The sequence below is a fragment of the Peromyscus californicus genome, unplaced genomic scaffold (genome assembly GCF_007827085.1).
Source record: "Peromyscus californicus insignis strain IS unplaced genomic scaffold, ASM782708v3 Scaffold_6__1_contigs__length_162567912, whole genome shotgun sequence".
Taxonomy (NCBI): domain Eukaryota; kingdom Metazoa; phylum Chordata; class Mammalia; order Rodentia; family Cricetidae; genus Peromyscus; species Peromyscus californicus.
In genome coordinates, this window is record NW_026294584.1 from 86626525 (window position 1) to 86646617 (window position 20093).

At 40.5% G+C, this 20093-nt stretch overlaps 1 protein-coding gene across 1 annotated transcript in view; it reads right to left on the minus strand.

The window, feature by feature from the left end:
- The window catches only part of Rmnd5a (required for meiotic nuclear division 5 homolog A), a 56687-nt gene that overhangs the window by 24794 nt on the left and 11800 nt on the right, over positions 1-20093 (minus strand). Inside the window, 3 exon segments of the mRNA XM_052719951.1 lie at positions 1456-1556; positions 2884-3018; positions 18022-18164. Of these exon segments, the coding sequence (XP_052575911.1) occupies positions 1456-1556; positions 2884-3018; positions 18022-18164 (379 nt within the window).

Here is a 20093-nt window from a genome sequence, read left to right on the forward strand (position 1 = left end):
AGTGTTTTCAATCCATCAAGGTAATATTTAGCAAAGCAACCAGCTGGCTTCACTGGACACAGCACTTTGCTTCTGAACGCCAGTTACTGGAATAACTCCAAAGACAAGTTTCCAACCACTTAGCATTTCCTTCTCCAACAGGAAAAGTGGTGAGTGCTTCTAAAGCTGAAGGAGATCAAGTACTCAGCACAGTCACACAGTGAGCAATTAACCCAAGCTAGGTGGACCCCTAACCAACAACAGAGAAACGACTGTCTCTGGACAGACAGACACGCAGCTACACATCCGCATCACTGTGGAACTGGGAAGCTCAGGACACTTCTGTACTTGGGCCCCTCGCTTCTTCATCTAAGAGTAGATGCTAATTTTGTAAACAAAAGGTTACAGACACTTAGTTAAATATATCTCCTAGGTGTGTCACAATCTAAAATCAACCCCCAAACCCACAAAACATACCAAATATGTCATCCCAGCACTTGGGATACTATGACAGAAAAATCACAAGTTCAAGGCCAGCCATGGCTATGAATAACAACACCCTCTCTCCAAAACCAAACTAAAGCACCAATAGTACTCACACACACTACACAAAGGTAACATACACCTTACAAAGACACATGGTTAAAAAAATTTAGTTCTAAACAGATCGCTTATATTTTTAATTTTTACACAGAAATCATAAAACACGAACATTAACACAGGAACCCTCAACTGTTCATCTGGGCTAGTTCTAGAAATATGCAAATTTTTAAAAGAACTGATCAAATGTAGAAAACTGTGCAGTAACCACCCCAAACTCAAAATACAATCACCTATTTTAATAATTAAAATACCACATGGATTATTCCCAACTATTAATACTGTTTTCAGATCTTCCAAGTTATAAAACACCAGGACTCTACTTTTATTATCTTGTTTTTTATCTTCATTTTATATTTTTTATTGTAAATATCTTAGTAATCTTCACATTAAAAATTTCAGAATGGAGTCAGAGTCTTTAGCAATGGGACAAATAACTTGCTCCCACTCCATATCTTATCAGAATCTCTGCTCTGTTCATGAATATCATCACCTAGTTCTCACAGCCAACTAAATCACCTCTCAGCACGACAGCACAGCACCCAAGCCGATTCTCGAAGCTCAAATATCACATAAAGATTAGGAAAACAGTGGTGCTTCAGTTACAATGCTGGTCTACCCGAAGCAGCATTGCAGCGTAGATAAGGAACCCCTCTCTCTTCTGGAAACACGACCAACTGCTAAGTTAAGCAGGCTGCCCAGGTTCCAGCTTATATAGTCCATCTTTCACTTGGTTAAAAGAAATGTAAGTATTCTCTCTCAAAACCCCTGAAGTTCACCCCAGGTAAAACAGACCTATCTAAATATGTCTTCTGTGTTTTACAAATATTTTCTTACAGAGTTCCCTTGCGGTACCTAAAAGAAACAGTAACTTACTCCAGGGCAGGTCTCAGAACTCTGACTTTTAATGCTTCTAATATTCGATTTAACTCCACAAATGGTTCTTTCTGACTTGGGTCCACAGACAGCCCAGATTCCTAAAAGGAAAAGGAACGCAAACAAACAAAAACTTGTTAGAATATTCGTTCACAATGGCAAAGGCTGAGCTAGATTATATAGTACAGGGCTGTCAAAGCTCTGTAGCATATACTGTGGCAGAGACTGTCCTACCACTATGCTTCTGTCAATTCTGAGCTGAACACAGACCACGGACCAAAGCTGGGTGTGGTTCTCCACATTCAAGCCAATGAAGTCTAAGTACACACTCTTTCCTGGGACACAAGGTGCAGCTGCAGGTCTGGCCACAAGGAGAGGAGTAAACATTGGGAACTGCAGGGCTACAAGGAGTGTCTAAGAACTTCATAGGACAGATGCTATGAACCTCTCTTACTATCTCTCTTTCCATACAAGGAAAACAAACTAATTCTCAATGATATAATTTACTGTAAGATTTGTATGGGCACACACAAATACACCTCAAAAGGTACAAAGAAAGACCCAAGTACCATTTATTCCAACTGTTTCAAATAGAAAAGGCTTGGATTATAGATTCACTTTTAATTATTTTATCTTTTGAGTTCTTCATTTTTTAAACAAAAAATGCAACAGAGTGGAGTTTGAAGAAATGAGTAAGGGACTGAATCCCAGCTCCTTCACAAAGGCTCCCCGAATGGCCCTAGGCCCATTCCTTGATTCTCCACACCTCACACTTCTCATGTGCAGAACATCAACAGTAACTGCTACTTCACAGTGGAGCAGAAAGGAGTAAGCAGGGTGTGGCTTGGAGGAAACACAACACACCGCAGCCACTACTATCATGACTTCATGGTGTTCCTGTCTAAAAGAAATAAGAGGAGCAATGCCCCCGCTGAAGTAAATTTTAGTTTGAAATTCATTTGATACAGTTTTACTAGATCAGAAAAACAAACATTACTATTTTTGTGTCTTTCCTCTTCTCTGCTATATTAACATTTCCTATCAAAAGAGGAAATATGAGTGGAGTAAATAGTGCATGCCTGTAACTGCAGCACTGGAAAGGCTGAAATTGGAATGAAGGACAGCCTGGGCCACATAGGAAAAATACCATCACTTCTAATATGTTGACTCATGACTAGAAACCAATCTATCAGACTCAGAATCAGAAAAGAGCAACTTAGCTATTAAGCTTTCAGAGTATAATTTCTTAAGGAAAGGGCAATTCAGGTATTAAATTGCAGCACTATAATTTCTAAGAACTTAAACAATTTCCTAGCAACGAGAGCTACAAATCTATCTATAGCGTGACACAAAGCCTCGACTGCAGATAATGCAAACTCCACAGCATTGCCTTGTTCGTTTTCCCTCTGCTTGTTGGCACATGGTTACCTGGCAGAGCTCCTCAGCTACATCCAGCATTCCTTGTCTGAAGAAGTGTTCCACCATCACCTCGTTGAGAAGCCGTTGGCTGTCTGCCTGCCAGCAGCCATCTATTCCCACACTGCTAATGTCAGAATCAAAATTCTAGAGGGGGAAAGGGGATAGAAAAGAATCACATATAGATGACTTTCTTTTTTCACCCCACCTAACAGAAAGAAACAAAGGTTTACATCTTACTTTGCTGTAAGTACCCAATTCAACTCATCTGCACAATCACAGGCAAGTATTTTCCTAGTTTTCTTTTAAATCTTTTCACTCTTGGGGAGTACTGCTGGAATAGTCCCGTACATTAAAGAAATAAAGATAACTTGAGAAACACTTTGGGAAAATGTATAGATTTAACATTGACTTCTGTGAAACTGAAATCAATAGGCCAATTTCTGGGCATTCTACTATAGCAGTATTTTCAGAAGCATGCTAGAGTAATCTGTTAAAAGTACGCTGAATACAGCACTATCTGTAATGCAAAGGACAGAAACACACACACACATGCACATCTCCATCAACACAGTACTGCTAATAAACCATGCTGCAGGCTGACAGCTGCACTTCTAAGGCTGGGAGTGAGGAGACAGGAGGGCCAGATGGTCAAAAGGCAGTTTACATACTCCTAGGCCTACACTGGAACTATGGATACACAATTCTGACTCCACAGAGCACAGTACAGATTTTGAAAACCGAGGTAAGGTAGGCTGGCTATTTAATAGTTAGTACATTCCAGACAGGTGTGAACTAAACTGAATCTGCAGCCTCCAGAAGACTGTCATCAGCATGGTGGAGGGCAGCACCAATTTGTCTGGCATACAAGGAACCAAGCATAGTTCAACTGGTACAGGAGAGGAAGTGATGAGCACCAAGGTCAAAAGGACAAATGCTGAAACCCAAGACTTCCAAGCTATCAGTATAAAAATGTTCCAAAAACAAGGGCCAGCACTCTTTAAAAAAAAACAAAAGAGAACTTTTATTGCATGTATTTATGAAGGGGAAAAGGAAACAGAGTCCCTATGGAAGTCAGAAAACGTGCTCTCTCTTTCTACCACAGGAATCCTAGGGATAGAACTCCAGTTGTCAGATTCTGAAGCAGTCTTCACTGGCTGAACCCCATCTCAGACCCCAGAAGTCAAACATTCTTGAAACGTCAGGGACACATAGTAAAGAATTAGAAGACAGTAACCAAAATAAACTCACTAGACGCACAGAAAAGCAAATACAAAGTGGCAGTGCAGGAAGCCAGCATATATAAATATTATCCAGTTTGTACAACAGAAAAACAAGACTCAACACAACACAAAACAAAACACAAATGAACAGAGCATCAATGATTAGGAAAATAACAAAAGATTTAGTTGGTGCCATTAGAGAACCAAAGGATGGGAAAAGAATTGCAAAGAAATACACTCAGATACAAGAAGCTTGGGGAACTCCAAAAGGACAAGCTCAAAGAAATTCCACTCCAGAGCATCAAAATGCTAAAATCTAAACAAAGCAAAAATGAACCAAAGCCCAAGGCAACCAGCCGATAAAAATGGCCTGTTGGGCTAAAGAGCTGGTTCAGTGACTCTAAGACTCATTCATATCCCAAACACCCATGTAAAACTGGATACAGTAGCACACATCTGTAACACCAGAGCTCCTATGACAACATGGGAGGCAGAAACAGGAGAATCCCCAGAAGTTCATAGGCCAGCTAGCCTGACATACACACAGGAGCAAGAAACTCTGTCTCAAATAAGGTAAAAGGCAAGAACATCTGAGGTTATCACGTGCGTATATAGATGTAAAGGAAAAATGGACTGTTATTTACAGAGAGACTATGATTTCAATAATTATAGATTTCTCAACAGAAACTATGGAGTTAAAAGAATATTTACATTTTTCTAGTAGCAAAAGAAAAGGTCAATATTCCCAGAATTATATATCCAGTAAAAGTATCCTTCAGAAAGGAAGATGAAATAAGCACTCTCAAAGATTTGTTACATCCATTGAGAGTGAAGAAAGAGCCGGGTGTGGTGGAGCATGCCTTTAATCCCAGCACTCGGGAGGCAGAGGCAGGCGGATCTCTGTGAGTTCGAGGCCAGCCTGGTCTAAGTGAGTTCCAGGACAGCTAGAACTGTGACACAGAGAAACCGTGTCTCAAAAAACGGGAGGAAATAAAAGGAAAAAAAAGAAAAACCAAGTCTTTATCATGGTCTCAAGGTTTTCTGCCTAGTTCACTTTTGCCTTCTTCGCCTTGCATAGGCACTACCCTATAAGTCCTACCGATTAATTTTTAAAAAACACACAAATCAATGAGACGAGATCATTTGGATATAGGTGAAATTACAATTCTAGGCAACCACTGCTTAACTAGCCTAACCAATAAACAGGATACTAATTATAGACTATGAAAGAACAGACTGCAAGTAACCTGCCATAGCAATGCAAACAACATACTATTTACAATGACCAAGAGAGTGCTCCTTTTCAAAATTGACCACAGTTTTTCACAGTGATAGTTCCTGTTTCTAGGTGTCCATGCAGGAGCCCAAGTAAATACATTAAAATCTGGAATCAGGCAAAATGAAAGCCGAAAACTCAACATTGTTATGTCTTAATTCTAATATAATATTTTCCCTCATTTTTAATTTTTATTTACACTGACAATTTCATACATGTATATACTATATTTTATCATATTCACCCCCCCACTTACCTTGTCTTATTGGTACTTCTAGACTACTTCTTCCTAATAACTACCCTCCTACTGCATGTCTTTTTTTTCCCCCTTAATGATTGAGGAGTTAAACTGAGGGTTACTTGCATGGAAACGACTATGGGGTATTTACTGGAGTATGGGTAACTTAACAGTGAGGAAAGATGACTCCCGTCCCTCCAGCAGCCATTAACTACCAAAAGCTCAGCTAGAGTGGGGGGGTCTCGGGAGCCCTCCCTCACCACTGTTTTCTGACACAATCTCTTGTGCTAGAACTTAACCTAACCAGTGGAAAAACCACAACTAACTTCAATGCAAAAATAATGCACATATGAACTTACTAATGAACCACCATCACCTACAAAGGTTTTGAGTTTTGTTTCTGCTTATCAGAGACCCTACATTTGAGAGTTGACTCATGGCAGGTCATTGACACTTTTAAACAAAATAATTTCTATTTTTTTGTGCTGTCTATAATAACCAAAACACAAGAGTGGTGGTATTTTGCTCTTCTTCTGAACTCAACTAGTAATCCAAAGAATGACGAGGTTATTTTACTACCCCAGAGGCCATTCAAGTGAATGAAATAATGGGTATCTAATGATGTAATTTACTGCAAACTCAGGAATCTGCCTATAATTCTCCATATACATGCCTAAGCTTATGTAACAAGCAACAACCACTTAAGAATTATACCCTTCCCTGATCTGTGAACAAACACAGCCCCCAGGGTGGTAATAACCTATCTAATAATTACTTCTTAATCTTATCAACCTTCTATAAACTTGTCATTAGATATTTAATTCTCCAGGAGAGAAAGAAACAACCATGAAAAATAAATATGCTTTCAAAGACATTTTTACTTGCTAATATGTATTATCAGTTTGCTTGTTTTTAGAAACAGGGTCTAATGTAGCCCAGGCTGGCTTCCACACACTATGTAATAAAAAATGACTTTGAACTCCGACCTTCTTCCTGCCTTCCTCACAAGTGCAGACTGAGTATACAGGCCTCATGCCTAGCATACTGTCAGATTAATAGTCATGATAGTTTCCTGCTGAAGGACTACACTTCCCAGCTTTTCTTGAGGACTACAGAAGTCATTTCTGCCCATATAAGAGGCCACATCCCATCTTCCTCTGTAGGCATTTTGGTCATTCACACATGTGAGTAATGAAGATGCCCCTTTGTCACGAATAAACATGGTCCTAAGGTCAGACCAAGACTCTCTTTCCACCTTCTCTTCCTTACGGCTGCTTCTAAAATAATCTAACAATTATCACCAACAGTATCTGCTCACATAATAAAATTATTTGGATAATTAACTTCCTTGAGATACATACTAAAAATAAATGCTGATTACTGAGAAAACTTTAAAAACAGTCTAGTATTTAAACAGTGTTATGGAGTTTTACAAGGATGCCCTTCATGTATTTGCTTTCTAAAGGCTTACTATGGTTACTACTTCATGGGAAATAAAAAACGAACAGCCCTTACAGTAGGCATATCTTTAGTCACACTGAAGCCTTGTAACAAAGTTGCTTGTCTTGGAAAGTAAGCAAGAACAATGCATGTTTCTGAGCTCCCTTCTATCACTCATCTAAGCAACTAAGGAAGACAGGAAAACCTTTCACAGTTTATGTTCTGGTTGCACATAATAAAAGTTAAAGGCAAAATTATAAATGGATGCTGAGGAGATGCAATATAAGTCAAACTCCCTTTGTTGTATCTGCAGATTCTTACTCACTGTTGCATCAGAACTGGCATTCCTTCCAGCTTCCGTTACTAGGTGACCAAATACATTTACATGGCTACCCAGGAAATCAGCAACACTGTAAACCAGCAGAGGCGCTAATGTGAAGAAACATCTGTCTATTATTAGCATCATCTGCTTTACTTTTTCCTTTCACCTTCTTCAAACAATGAGAACCACCTATATGCAGCACTTGGGAAGCAAAGACCATTGGATCCTGAGTTCAGAGTCAGCCTGGGTTACACAGGAAGACCCTGTCTCAAACAAAAAACCAAACAATACGCCAGGCATAGTGGTACACACCTTTAATCCCAGCACTTGAGAGGCTGAGGCCTGCAGATCTCTGAGCCTGGTCTACAGAGTGAGTTTCAGGACAGCCGAGACTACACAGAGAAACCCTGTCTCGAAAAACAATCAATAAATCAAAAAGAAGCCTGACATGATGTTCCTACTCAGGGAGGAAGGATTCAAACAAGGACTAAAAAAGGAAGAGCACATGTTCAAGGGCATGTCCATTTGTACAGGATGCAATAAAGCTTGGAAAAAGAAATCCACAACACACTAAATCTAGGGACTGAAGGGTGGAGGAGCACAAAACATCATGAACCCATGAGACCTAACCAACCTATCTATGGACAGAGCTCCATAGAATACAACCAAATCGGTTTAAAGACTAGTTTTCATTGTTCACCAAATACATTCATAAATCAGTTACTAGCAGTTCATGGTAAAACAGTATTTGCTTTAATTCCTAAGTGTCAACTCTCAATGTTACTTTTAAGCTTCCCATCTACTTTGAAGAAGACTTGGTATATGACCCCAACAACTGCTGCACTGTAGGTCATTGCTGCACCAAGGAACTGTTTTTCTCAACATCTGGTTAATCTGGGTTAGAAAGAGAGAGCGGACTCCAAAGGATTCTTAACAGAGTAAGCAGACCTGGACTGGGAGAAGACAGCTATTCATACTCAATTTACAAAGATTATGTTCAGCAGAATACGGAAGCAACCCCTCCAATTGATGAGACAGACAGACTGAGGAAAACCACGGGCAAAAGAACACCAGATGCACAAAAGGAGGCAATCCTAGTGGTCACATGTGAAAAGACACTTCACCTCCAAAGATAAGAAAGGTAAAGTGACTATGACCAGATGCGATTTCACACCCATCTGGTTAATCTTAAAAGATGTTTAAAATCTGGCAATTGTGGACGTGGTGAGAAGTGAAGAACAGGGCTGTCAGACATGCTGGGCAGGACTGTAAACTGGTGTAAACAACCCCCTCGGGGAAATCTGGCAACACCTGTAAAGCTGATGCTAAGAGAAGTGAGGAACAGGGCTGTCAAACATGCTGGGCAGGACTGTAAACTGGTATAAACCCACCCCTCGGGAAAATCTGGCAACACCTGTAAAGCTGATGCTAAGGTGCAGGACCTATGAGGAAATAAACCTGTACTTAAGCATAGACTAGACAGCAGTGCTTCACAAGCTATGGCTCGGAAACGAACTCGGTAGTGTAGCATCAGCAGTGGTATAGGTGGAACTCCAGATGCCGACACTACCTTTCTGGACATCCTCGTACCTCCTCTGTACAATACTCACACTCATACCTCTGCTTTGGTTTTCAAAGTTAAGAGAAAGGTAGATAGAGTCACACTAGTAAGCTTTTACTTTATAAGCACAAGGGCATACTAAGTCATACCACATGCTGAGCTCTTAAAAAGGTAAACATGCTCCATAATCTCCTGTCTGCCACATCCCTACCCAAGGATCTCACGTTCCAATCAGCTGCCCCACTGTCTCCTTATTAGAACAGAACGCAGAAATGTCAGTGATTTTATTCTCCCAAAGATGGCAAACATCTTTTACCATTCTACAAGGAGAGATACCTGTGCACAAAGCAGGTGCTCCCAAGACACTAAAGATCACTTCTCCCAAGGAATTCTAGTACAGAAAGGGTCCTTAAAGTCTCAGATTTAGGTTTTAATCTCAGCTTTTTCTATATTCTCTCTGGCTCTAACATAAACCTCAGCTCCACATCCATGCTTGAATGGCACTTGTTGGGATGCAGATTAAGTTAAACAGTTGTTCAAGATGATGTAAATAATGTACATGAAATGTTCCACCAACAATCTTCCAACCATAAATATCCAACATGCAATAGGTGATTCTGAGTCAGTCCATGCCACCAATTCTGATGCAACATTTAAAATAGCTTTCATTAGAAAACACAAACTTTTAAAATTTTTATTGCTGTTGTTGTGTCTATATGATGTGTTTGTGGAAACAGGTAGATACATGAGTGCCATGGCACATATATGGAGGAATCAGTTCTCTCCTTCCACCCTGAGTTCCAGGGATCAAACTCAGGTGCTATGGGATGTTGCTGTGGGATGTTCTGTATGGCAAATGTGTTGCTGATTGGTCAATAAATAAAACACTGATTGGCCATTGGCTAGGCAGGAAGTATAGGCGGGACAAGGAGGAGAATAAAGCTGGGAGGTGGAAGGCTGAGTCAGAAAGACACTGCCAGCCGCCACGATGACAAACAGTATGTGAAGATGCCGGTAAGCCATGAGCCATGTGGCAAGGTATAGATTAATGGAAATGGATTAATTTAAGCTGTAAGAACAGTTAGCAAGAAGCCTGCCACGGCCATACAGTTTGTAACCAATATAAGTCTCTGTGTTTACTTGGTCGGGTCTGAGTGGCTGTGGGACTGGCGGGTGATAGAGATTTGTTCTGACTGTGGGCCAGGCAGGAAAACTTTAGCTACAGGATGTCTTTCTGTACACTGTGAATATTTGCTGCTCTCATTGGTTAGTAAATAAAGCTGTTTTGGCCTATGGTAAGAAAGCTTACAGCCAGGTGGAAAATCCAGTAGACTTACAGAGAGAAGGGCAGAGTGAGGGAGACACCAGCCACCATCCAAAGAGCAGCAAGATGCCAGCAGACCGGTAATGCCACAGCCACATGGCTACTTATAGATTTATAGAAGAAATGGGTTAACTTATAAGACTAGCTAGCAAGAAGCCTGGGCCATTAGGCCATACAGTTTGTAAGTAATATAAGCTTCTGTGTGTTTATTTGGGTCCGAGCGGCTGCAGGACCGGGCGGGACAGAGGAAAACTTAAAACTACATTTGGTGCCCAACATGGGGCTTGAACTTATGACCCTGAGATTAAGAGTCTCATGCTCTACCGACTGAGCTAGCTGGACAGCGCACTGCACGTGGATTTACCTTTTGCTAATTTAAAAAAAAAATGGTTTCTGGGCTACATGCTGCTTGATGGAGGCACAGACCCACTGCCCAGAGCTGGCAGTAAAAGTACCTCTGCCATATTGGGCAGCTGAGATGGGCAGAGTCAACAGCCAAAGCCGGCACTTCAGTCACAGCCACGCTACAGTTTAAAGCGATGATCAAAAAAGAACTATAGATACACAAAAGACAGATTCAGATGGAATAAACCTCTAAATGGTTTACAATATATATATAAAAGATACATAGGCTTGAGAGAGAAAAAAAGATTAGAAAATCATAAAAATAAAATAAAGTCTTAAGAAAATAAGGTATATATATATATATATAAATAAGCCACATAAAGATAGATAATACCAAGCACAAGGCCCTGGGTTCAGTCCTCAGCTCCAGAAAAAAAAAAAGATATTACACAGAGAGTCTGGATTATGTTGTCTTTGGGATTTTTTTTTTTTTTTTTTTGGTTTTTCGAGACAGGGTTTCTTTCTGTGTAGTTTTGCGCCTTTCCTGGATCTTGCTCTGGAGACCAGGCTGACCTCGAACTCACAAAGATCCGCCTGCCTCTGCCTCCCAAATGCTGGAATTAAAGGCGTGTGCCACCACCGCCCGGCTGGGATTTTTTTTTTTAACTACAAAAAGACATTTGATTATAAAGGCTGCTAAAATAAACCAATACATACTTTTTTTCCAATACATATATTTTAAAGGTATCTTGACTTCAAAACTTGGATCTAAGGTTACGTTGCTTTGGAAAGGAGGCTCTGCTTTTGTTTCCACAGGAAACAAGAAGCTATGGATTTGTTCCAGGTTAAGATGGATCAGATTTGATCAAGCAGACCTCCTGAACCTTAACAGATTAACAAATTTGTTAACAAGGTTAACAGAGGTTATAGCCGGTCTTTCCAGGACTTGACCTTTATCCCAAATTTCCTCAGGATCCTCCTAAGATTGCCAGCAACCCCAATCAACAGAAAGTAATATAAAAAGCTACACCCAAATTCCCAAAATATTTTTTATATATGTTTACTTTTATTTTAAAGGGGACTGATTATAAATACAATCTCTTTCTAAAAAAGAAAAGGGGATATAGATGATAGGATAAAAGGGTAGCTTATTGAATCGACTTTTAAAGAGCAACAACTTACTTGAAATGCTTTACATTGCTATGGATTTTGATTTATTGATACAAATTTAATTAAGAAATACAGACTGGCCGGGCGGTGGTGGCACACGCCTTTAATCCCAGCACTCGGGAGGCAGAGCCAGGCGGATCTCTGTGAGTTCAAGGCCAGCCTGGGCTACCAAGTGAGTCCCAGGAAAGGCGCAAAGCTACACAGAGAAACCCTGTCTCGAAAAAAAAAAAAAAAAGAAAAGAAAAAAAAGAAATACAGATTGATGATTAGTCTTCTATGATAGTCAAATTTATAGTCATATTAGTTTCATTTTTTTGGATATACAAAAATATATTTCAATTAGGCAGGTAATCTTCAAACACTTCAAAGACCTACAGAATATGGCAATTAAAGTGTTGTAAGAACTTAAGACTTTTCCGGACAATGAGACACGTCTGCTCCTGGCAGCACCAATTACTTCAAAGAGGATGATGGGCATCGAAGAAACTCATCATGGTGTTTGCTTTCTTTGTGGTAACAGTTAGTCACTGGGCAAAAAAATGTCCTTGCCTGGATTGCTTGACAGGATGTTGTATAAACTGGACATGCAGGACCCATAGAAAAATGACCACTGATTTCTGCCAAACCAAGGCAAGATAGTCCTTCAGGTTCCTGCTTTGCAGAGGAGACTGCCAGATATTCTACAGGACACACAGAGAAGTGATTAAAACTCAAGGCCTATAGGCTAAAGATGGATGCCCCAACGTTGCAGAGGAACTTTGAGTGACTGTCCAGGCAGCCAGTTGTCTCTGTCATTCTAGATTTTTGAAAGTTGCTTACAATGCACTTCCTGTTTACTTAGGTAATATTATTATCCTTCTGGGGTCTTCGATGGAGTTAAAGACTAATTATATTTATAGCTTTCCTTAGTCATGATGAAAGATAAATTAGATATAAAACTTTAGATTCACAAAATAGAAGGTAAGATATTTTCTAATTTTGCCAAATATAGACTAGACATTGTAACTGTAATTCTTGCTGATAACTGCTTTGTTATATATAATTTTACTATGTTAAAGTTAAAACCTTCCTTTTTGATTAGACAGAAAAGGGGAAGGCCATACAGTTTGTAACTAATATAAGCCTGTGTGTGTTTACTTGGGTCCGAGCTGCTGCAGGACCAGGTGGGACACAGGAAAACTTATGATTACACTCAGGTCACCAGGCTTGTGCATTTTGTACTTTTATCTGCAAAGCCATTAGAAAATATAAACAACCATATAAAAAACAACAAATTCCTTAATTTAAAAATCACCTTTAAATTGGGGTGTGGTAACAAAGTTGTCTAATCCCAGAAGGATCAATGCTTTAAGCCAAGCACAAGATCTTCTTGTTGTGTTACCTCTTTCCATTCTTGAAATGGAAAACCAGTTAAGCTGACATAAAAGGCAGTTCCAACTGTTTGCCTGCACCTATTTAAAAACACTAGCTAATTCACTTTGTATACTGTCAGCAGGAAGACCATCAACATTTTCTTCCCCAATGTTAGCTGCTCCCTCTAGTGGCGGAAAACCAGTTTGGGCAATGCAGTAAGCTTTTTGGCCAGCACTTCACCCCAACACTACCAGCCCTGCCACGCCTCACTGATTTTAAGTAAAGTTTAGGGAAAAATTCACAGTTGAAAACATTTCCACACCTTGGTCTGCCCTCCAGGCTCAGGGCATGTTCTTCAACATGTCTTCACCTCCGTTTCCTCTAAATCAATGAGAACACACACTAGCATCATGGACACATAAATGTGAGGAAAGCTCAGTATCAGAGATACAGTCAACCCTGGGTAAGCGAAGTTACCCCTCACTGCCCTGACTACCACTTATGTCCATCTTATACGTCAAGCTAACCCTCCCCTGCCTTCACTGCCTTCATTTCCTTCTGGTCACCTGTTGAACAGAATTCAGGATGGAATTCATAAATAATCCCTAATCTTTACCAACCTGATCTTTCCCCAGTCTCAGGAAGAGAACCTACCCTAACCAAGTCACTCCTTCAGTCTTTAACATGTGTTACACTTCTGTTACCTATCTTAACAGAAATCTCACTTCATTGCTTTCTTCTTCCAAGTCAAATTTAAGACACTAACTCTGCAAACCTTAGATTCGCTAAAAGTACAATCTTTCCTTTACAAAATTCAACATGCACTTGCCTCAGAACTTTATTATTTTATGTGTCAAGAAAACCCAGCACACCTTTAATCTCAGCACTCAGGAGGCAGAGGCAGACGATCTCTATGAGTTCGAGCCCAGCCTGGTCTACAGAGTGAGATCCAGGACAGCCAGGGGAAACCCTGTCTTGAGTGCCCCAAAAAAGAAAGATAATATTTCACTTTTTATAATCTTATAGTTAAGATTTCTAGCATATAAATAACATGTACTATTTTTAGCTCTTAACTATAACATACATTTTAGAAGCTTAAAAATCTCGTTATTATTCATTTCAGTCCTCCCCATAGCCTTAGACAGAATTTCTAAGAAGTAGGAGGTAGAAAATTAAAAACAGCCCAACACACTATTTGTTTTTTAAAAAACAGTGAATGAATAAAAAAAAAAAAAACACAGAATTCAAGGGCTAAAATACTTAAATAGCCAACACAAGAAAGTAAAAACTTCAGTGATTTATATTCACAATAATAAAAAACTAGAAAATTCCTTAGATAATGCAAACTTTTTTGCTAAGTTTTTATTTTCAGAGAATAAAAAAATTTAAGGCCGGGCGGTGGTGGCGCACGCCTTTAATCCCAGCACTCGGGAGGCAGAGCCAGGCGGATCTCTGTGAGTTCGAGGCCAGCCTGGGCTACCAAGTGAGTTCCAGGAAAGGCGCAAAGCTACACAGAGAAACCCTGTCTCGAAAAACCAAAAAAAAAAAAAAAAAAAAAAATTTAATACTAAAACGGAAAAAAAAAGCACTTAAAGAAAAAACTGTACCGCTTAGCGCTTTAAAGATACACTCAAAGTTTCTCACTCCCCTCACCCACTTGTCAAACAAGTGTCTTAAGCATACACAAACACACACTACAAGTAACACAGGCTTTTGGAACAAAGGATTTTTTTTTTTTTTTTTCGTTTTTCGAGACAGGGTTTCTCTGTGCAGCTTTGCGCCTTTCCTGGGACTCGCTTGGTAGCCCAGGCTGGCCTCGAACTCACAGAGATCCACCTGGCTCTGCCTCCCAAGTGCTGGGATTAAAGGCGTGCGCCACCACCGCCCGGCCGGAACAAAGGATTTTTAACCTCAGCTGGTGTAGCTGTGACCTGAAGCTACCATCCCCTCAAGAGTCTTCTGAGAACAGAAACTACAATTAAGCAGAAGGCGAATATCCGAGGTCTTACTGTACATACATATTCATACACATACACACAAACCCCTAATAGATGATGGCTGCCTGGTTGGTCCTTTAATCTTTCTTTTTCCCTTTAAGAAAGGCCATTTGTTTTCCTCTAAGCTCTTCCAAACCCTATGTTTTGAACCTGTAGAAACTGCATACTCACTCCTGTTCATAGGCTGTTCTCTGTTAATATGATTTTTAAAACAACAAATCTAGCCTGTTCCTAAGGAACCAACTGTTTCTCTCTCACCTTTCAAAGGAAGAAGCATGTGCCCATAAGATGGTATTCATGGGCAGCTAGACAGCATTCCAATGTATTACTCACGTCAGCTTGCCTTGATACCACAATCCTTGGACCACAATGGTTTCAGCTTGAGCTGTTTGCTCACCACCAATACCTGAATGTACCCCACCTTTACAAAAAGCTTCTCAGAGCGTGCATACATGTGTCAAGTTCAAGTTAAGTGTGTAAGACTTAACAAGGCAGAGGAGTCCTATGTAATAACAGCCTACATAGATCCTCATGCATACACAAAACCTCTTCACATCTAGGAACATCAGTAGGGAAACAGCTTCCTCGCCAAGCAGCATAGTAGATGCCAAAAGCACAGGGAGTATGTGCTGAGAGAGGCTTGAAAACTGAGCCCCGCCATCTAAGCCTTCCTCCATGGCTCTGAGCTACAATCTACCAAGTAGAGTATTCACTAACTGCTCTAGTTTCCTGTGTTGGTTGAGAAGAATCAATGTACCTAGAATTTCAACTCCCTTCCTAAAAACAAAAACTCATTTCTGGAAGGAACTATTCTGTTTCTTTCAGAACTGTAGTTATTTATAACTTTCAAGTATATGAAAAAAAATTCTCCAAAGTGTAAGACTAAATAAAATACCTAATAAGAAACATGTTTCTAATATCCTCTCCCAATGGTCAGAATGTAAATTATTAACTATAAATGTGTTCCCTAGACACCCATTCTCAAAGAGAAACTCTATTTTTAGCACCAAGTACACATTACTACTTTCTCAAAGACTAGTCAAAATATTTGACAACCCTTAGTGGTATCTGTAAAAATATGCTGCATTTAGAGGAAGCCATGCACACCAAGTCACCTACAGGAAGGGGGCCTAAGAGCAAAAGAGAATTCTGGTAGTTCTGGCAGGCCAACAGAAAGAAGGCCTCAAACATTAGCCGGAAATACAGAATCCTACGAGAGCAGTATACACACAAACCTGAGGTGACTGCTGAGACCATCCCTACCTACTTCAAGCATCAACTCTCACTGTCATGACATCGGGTCTGCTGAACAAACACTAACTGCAGGGAGCAGCAGGCCCTGTGGTCCAGCAGACACCCTCAGAACCTCCTAGGGTTCTCTCTCTGTCATCAGGACCACCAGGATGCTTTGACCACAGAGATGTGCAGCTTCTTAAGCAAACACAAGGCTCCTCACCCAAAGATTATTTAAGATTGTCTCTCAAGTACCCACCACTCCACATGCATCAAAACAACCACTTCAGGTACCAAAGGATAACTTCCAGTGCCACAGTGCCCTGATGGTGTGATGCCAAGCCTACTTCGACAGTCATGCTGACCTGCATCAAGTTACCAAACAGGCTTCAAACCTCAAAGGTATTTCAGGGAATACGCACTACATTCCCAGCCTGTGCTCACACGCTGACAAGCTGCTAAAACTTCCCTAAGTCACACAGTCCCCAGAGTAGCTGCTACTCACAGTGCTACTGTAGCACACCTACCTGCCAATGTCTCTTCAGCAGCTGTCCTGAGTTAGGCATCACTGAGTCTAGCCTTTCAATGCTTGTACTCTACGGGGCAATTGATGAGTCTCTTGGACACACTCTCTGGGCTACTCTGCCATCTGTGTTATGCTGCCATCACTGTACATACACGTGTCAAGCAACTCAGGAATGCTACAAAGAGCTCTCCACCATTCTGCCTCCTCTTTCCAAAGTTCACAACATATAACAGAAATGGCCATGGCCAGGCACACTCTCCCTAATAGGTGGAGGAGTCAGAGAACATCAGATAGAAACCTTGGGCAGCTCCTCTTAAAATTCCTTCAGAACTGTGAACCCCATGGGTAAAACAGCTTCAGTGCTAAAAATAGAAACTGCTTCTAAGTCAACCATTAAGTTAAGGATGGCTTCTTCAAGAAATGTCACAAGGAGAAAGAAAAAAAATAAAATCACCCAACCAAAGAGGTTTGCCTGGCTCCCTAACAACCAAGTCACTCCCTCGCAGAGAAGACAACCCCAAAGAAAAGCAACGAGCCTGCCTGCAGGCAGAGGTAGGAGAGACAGATACAAAGGTCTTCTTCTAACCATCCCACGACAGACAGGGTCATCACCAGGGACTCACTTAGGAAGCAGCGAAGCTTAGTCCTATAAACAAACTCCCACATAGTGGCTTAAAATTTCTCTGCACCTTTATTCATCAGGACTCTAGTCACATAAACAAAAGGATAAACAGTAAAGCTATAAAAAGAAAGAGTTTTATTGGTTTATTTTTATTTCTGTTTCTCAAATAACAGCAACAGGAAACTTTTAATGAGTAACACAGTAAACAAGAACTGTAAAAGTTATCAGAAGCAAAGAAAAAAGGAACAGCATAAAGCAATTTGAGAAAGCAAAGGGTGTCAAAATACTGGTAAAGGAAGAGTGCTAGAAACACCAGCCCCTCTGGGGCTGGTGAGGGGCTCATTAGGGAAGAGAGTCTGCTGCCAATCTTGACGATCTGAGTTCAATCCCAGAGACCCACATGGTGAAAAAAGAAAACTGACTCCCAAGCTGTCTTCTGACATGCACACACGTACACACCAACAATATAGTAACTAAGATGAACTGAAAAAGAACAAAAACAAGTCCCTCAACTCCATACCTTATCGATGGCTTTCCCGACTCGAGAAACACTGCTATGGATGTCTTTGTGGTCGGAGGCCAACTTCTGAACGGTGTCCTTTATTCTTTTGCAGCACTGTGTCAAGACGAGTGAAAGGGTCCCTGATAACTCAGCATCTTGACCTATTAAACAACAAAACAAGAGATATTGGTGACTCACTAAAGCAAACGCCACAAAGAAAGATAGGAGGAAACAGAAAAATCAGTATGTTTTTAAAACAGATGGTCACATTCATAGAAGTTATTTTTCAAGCAGATACTAAGTAACTGAATCTACTTTTGGAAATTAAAAAATTAAAATTTTACTATGAAACGAACTACCTCCACAACATCATCACCACAGACTGTGAACTATCCCATCGTGCAGTATCACTATGTACGTCTAAGTGAATGAACCCACCTAGACACAGGGTCAAATCCTAGCGAATGTTGACGAGGCAGCCAGGATGGGCAGGTGAGAAAGCGGTGAAACAGCAATCAACCCTTCCTACAAGCTCCCTTCTGCGCCAAACACAAACAGCATGGGAAGGCAAATGGGACAGGATGACAAAAGATGCTACATGCAGAAGCACCGCATCATACACAGAAAGTAATTCACAGAGAATAAAGCTCCAAAACTGAAAGCTCAAACTGTCAGAATTTTGTAAGAAAAAAAAAAATGTATCCTGGATCTTGAATTACCCAATGGTTTCTTAAACACGACATCAAAAAGCATAAGCAACCAAAGGGAAATAACTAAGTTTGACTTCATTAAAATTAAGTTTGAGCTGATGTGTCTGTAACCACAGCACTTGCAAAGTAGAATTAAGAAGATCAAGAGTTCAAAGCTAGCTTTGGCCACAAGAAATTCTGTCTCAGGAAGTTGAAAAAAACAGAATGGGAGAAAATATTTGCAGATCATACTCTTAATATGTCAAGAATAAAACAAAGCTAAATTTACAAGGAAACAAGACAGGGCTATAACTCAGTGGTGGGACATTTGCCCAGTTTGTGTAAGGTTATAGGTTCAATCCTCAACATAGCAAAGTAATAATAAAACAAAACACACACTTCCAACTCAACAACAGCATGACAATTCAACTTAGAAGCAGCCAAAAGAGGGGTTAGGGAGATGGCTAGTAAGGTGCTTGCTGCACACACGAGGAGCCCCATCACCTTCGGAAAAAGCTAGGTGCAGCAGCACACACCTGTAACCCACCAAGGTGCTGGGGAGGCAGAGACTGGAGGATTCCCGGTGGTTGCTGGCCTGACAATAACTGAATCAGTGAACTCCTAGTTCAGTCAGAGACTTGAGACAGTCATGCACCACATAAAGATGGTTCAGTAGCAACGGGCCACCTATGGTGATGTGGAAGAGGCTATGCCATCTAGGTGTGTGTAAGTACATGACAATGTTCATACAACAATGAAGTACATAACAATGTTCATACAACAATGAAACCCCTTAACAAGGCATTTCTCAGAACACGTTCCTTCAGTTAAGCAATGTCTGCCTCTCTGGAAGCCCAAGAAAGTATCATGGAATAAGCTGAAGGAAAGCCCTGTTCAGAGAGGATCCACTAATGCATTTTCAAATGGATTCAGTGGAAAGCAGCCAAAGGTAAAATCCAGGCTTGAGTACCACTAAAATGACCTGACTGAGACAAGATCAAACTTCGAAGTTCTAATGGGAGTGTTAATGTTTTTCTGATCTTTCCATGAAAACACAACCAGCTTCTAGAACCTTCCTGTGAAAGAAATTTAATTAGATTTACTTCCGAGATATAAAATGGAAATAAGAAGACAACCATCTTCATCATAACTAAAGTAGAGTCCAGGTTGGCCACTTGTCACACAGAATAAAGTCCTATGTCCACTGTCTCTTTCAATGTGACCAATTCCGTGGACTCCATATGCATGCACCAACCCGGGGAGGCACTGTCAGCATCGACAGAGACAAGTACAGTCTAAGGTCACGTCTAACACGATTGGGCTAAATGAGCATGAATCAGCATGTTGAAGCCAAGCAAACAACCATCACATACAGACAATGGGTAAGTCCAAAATTATTTA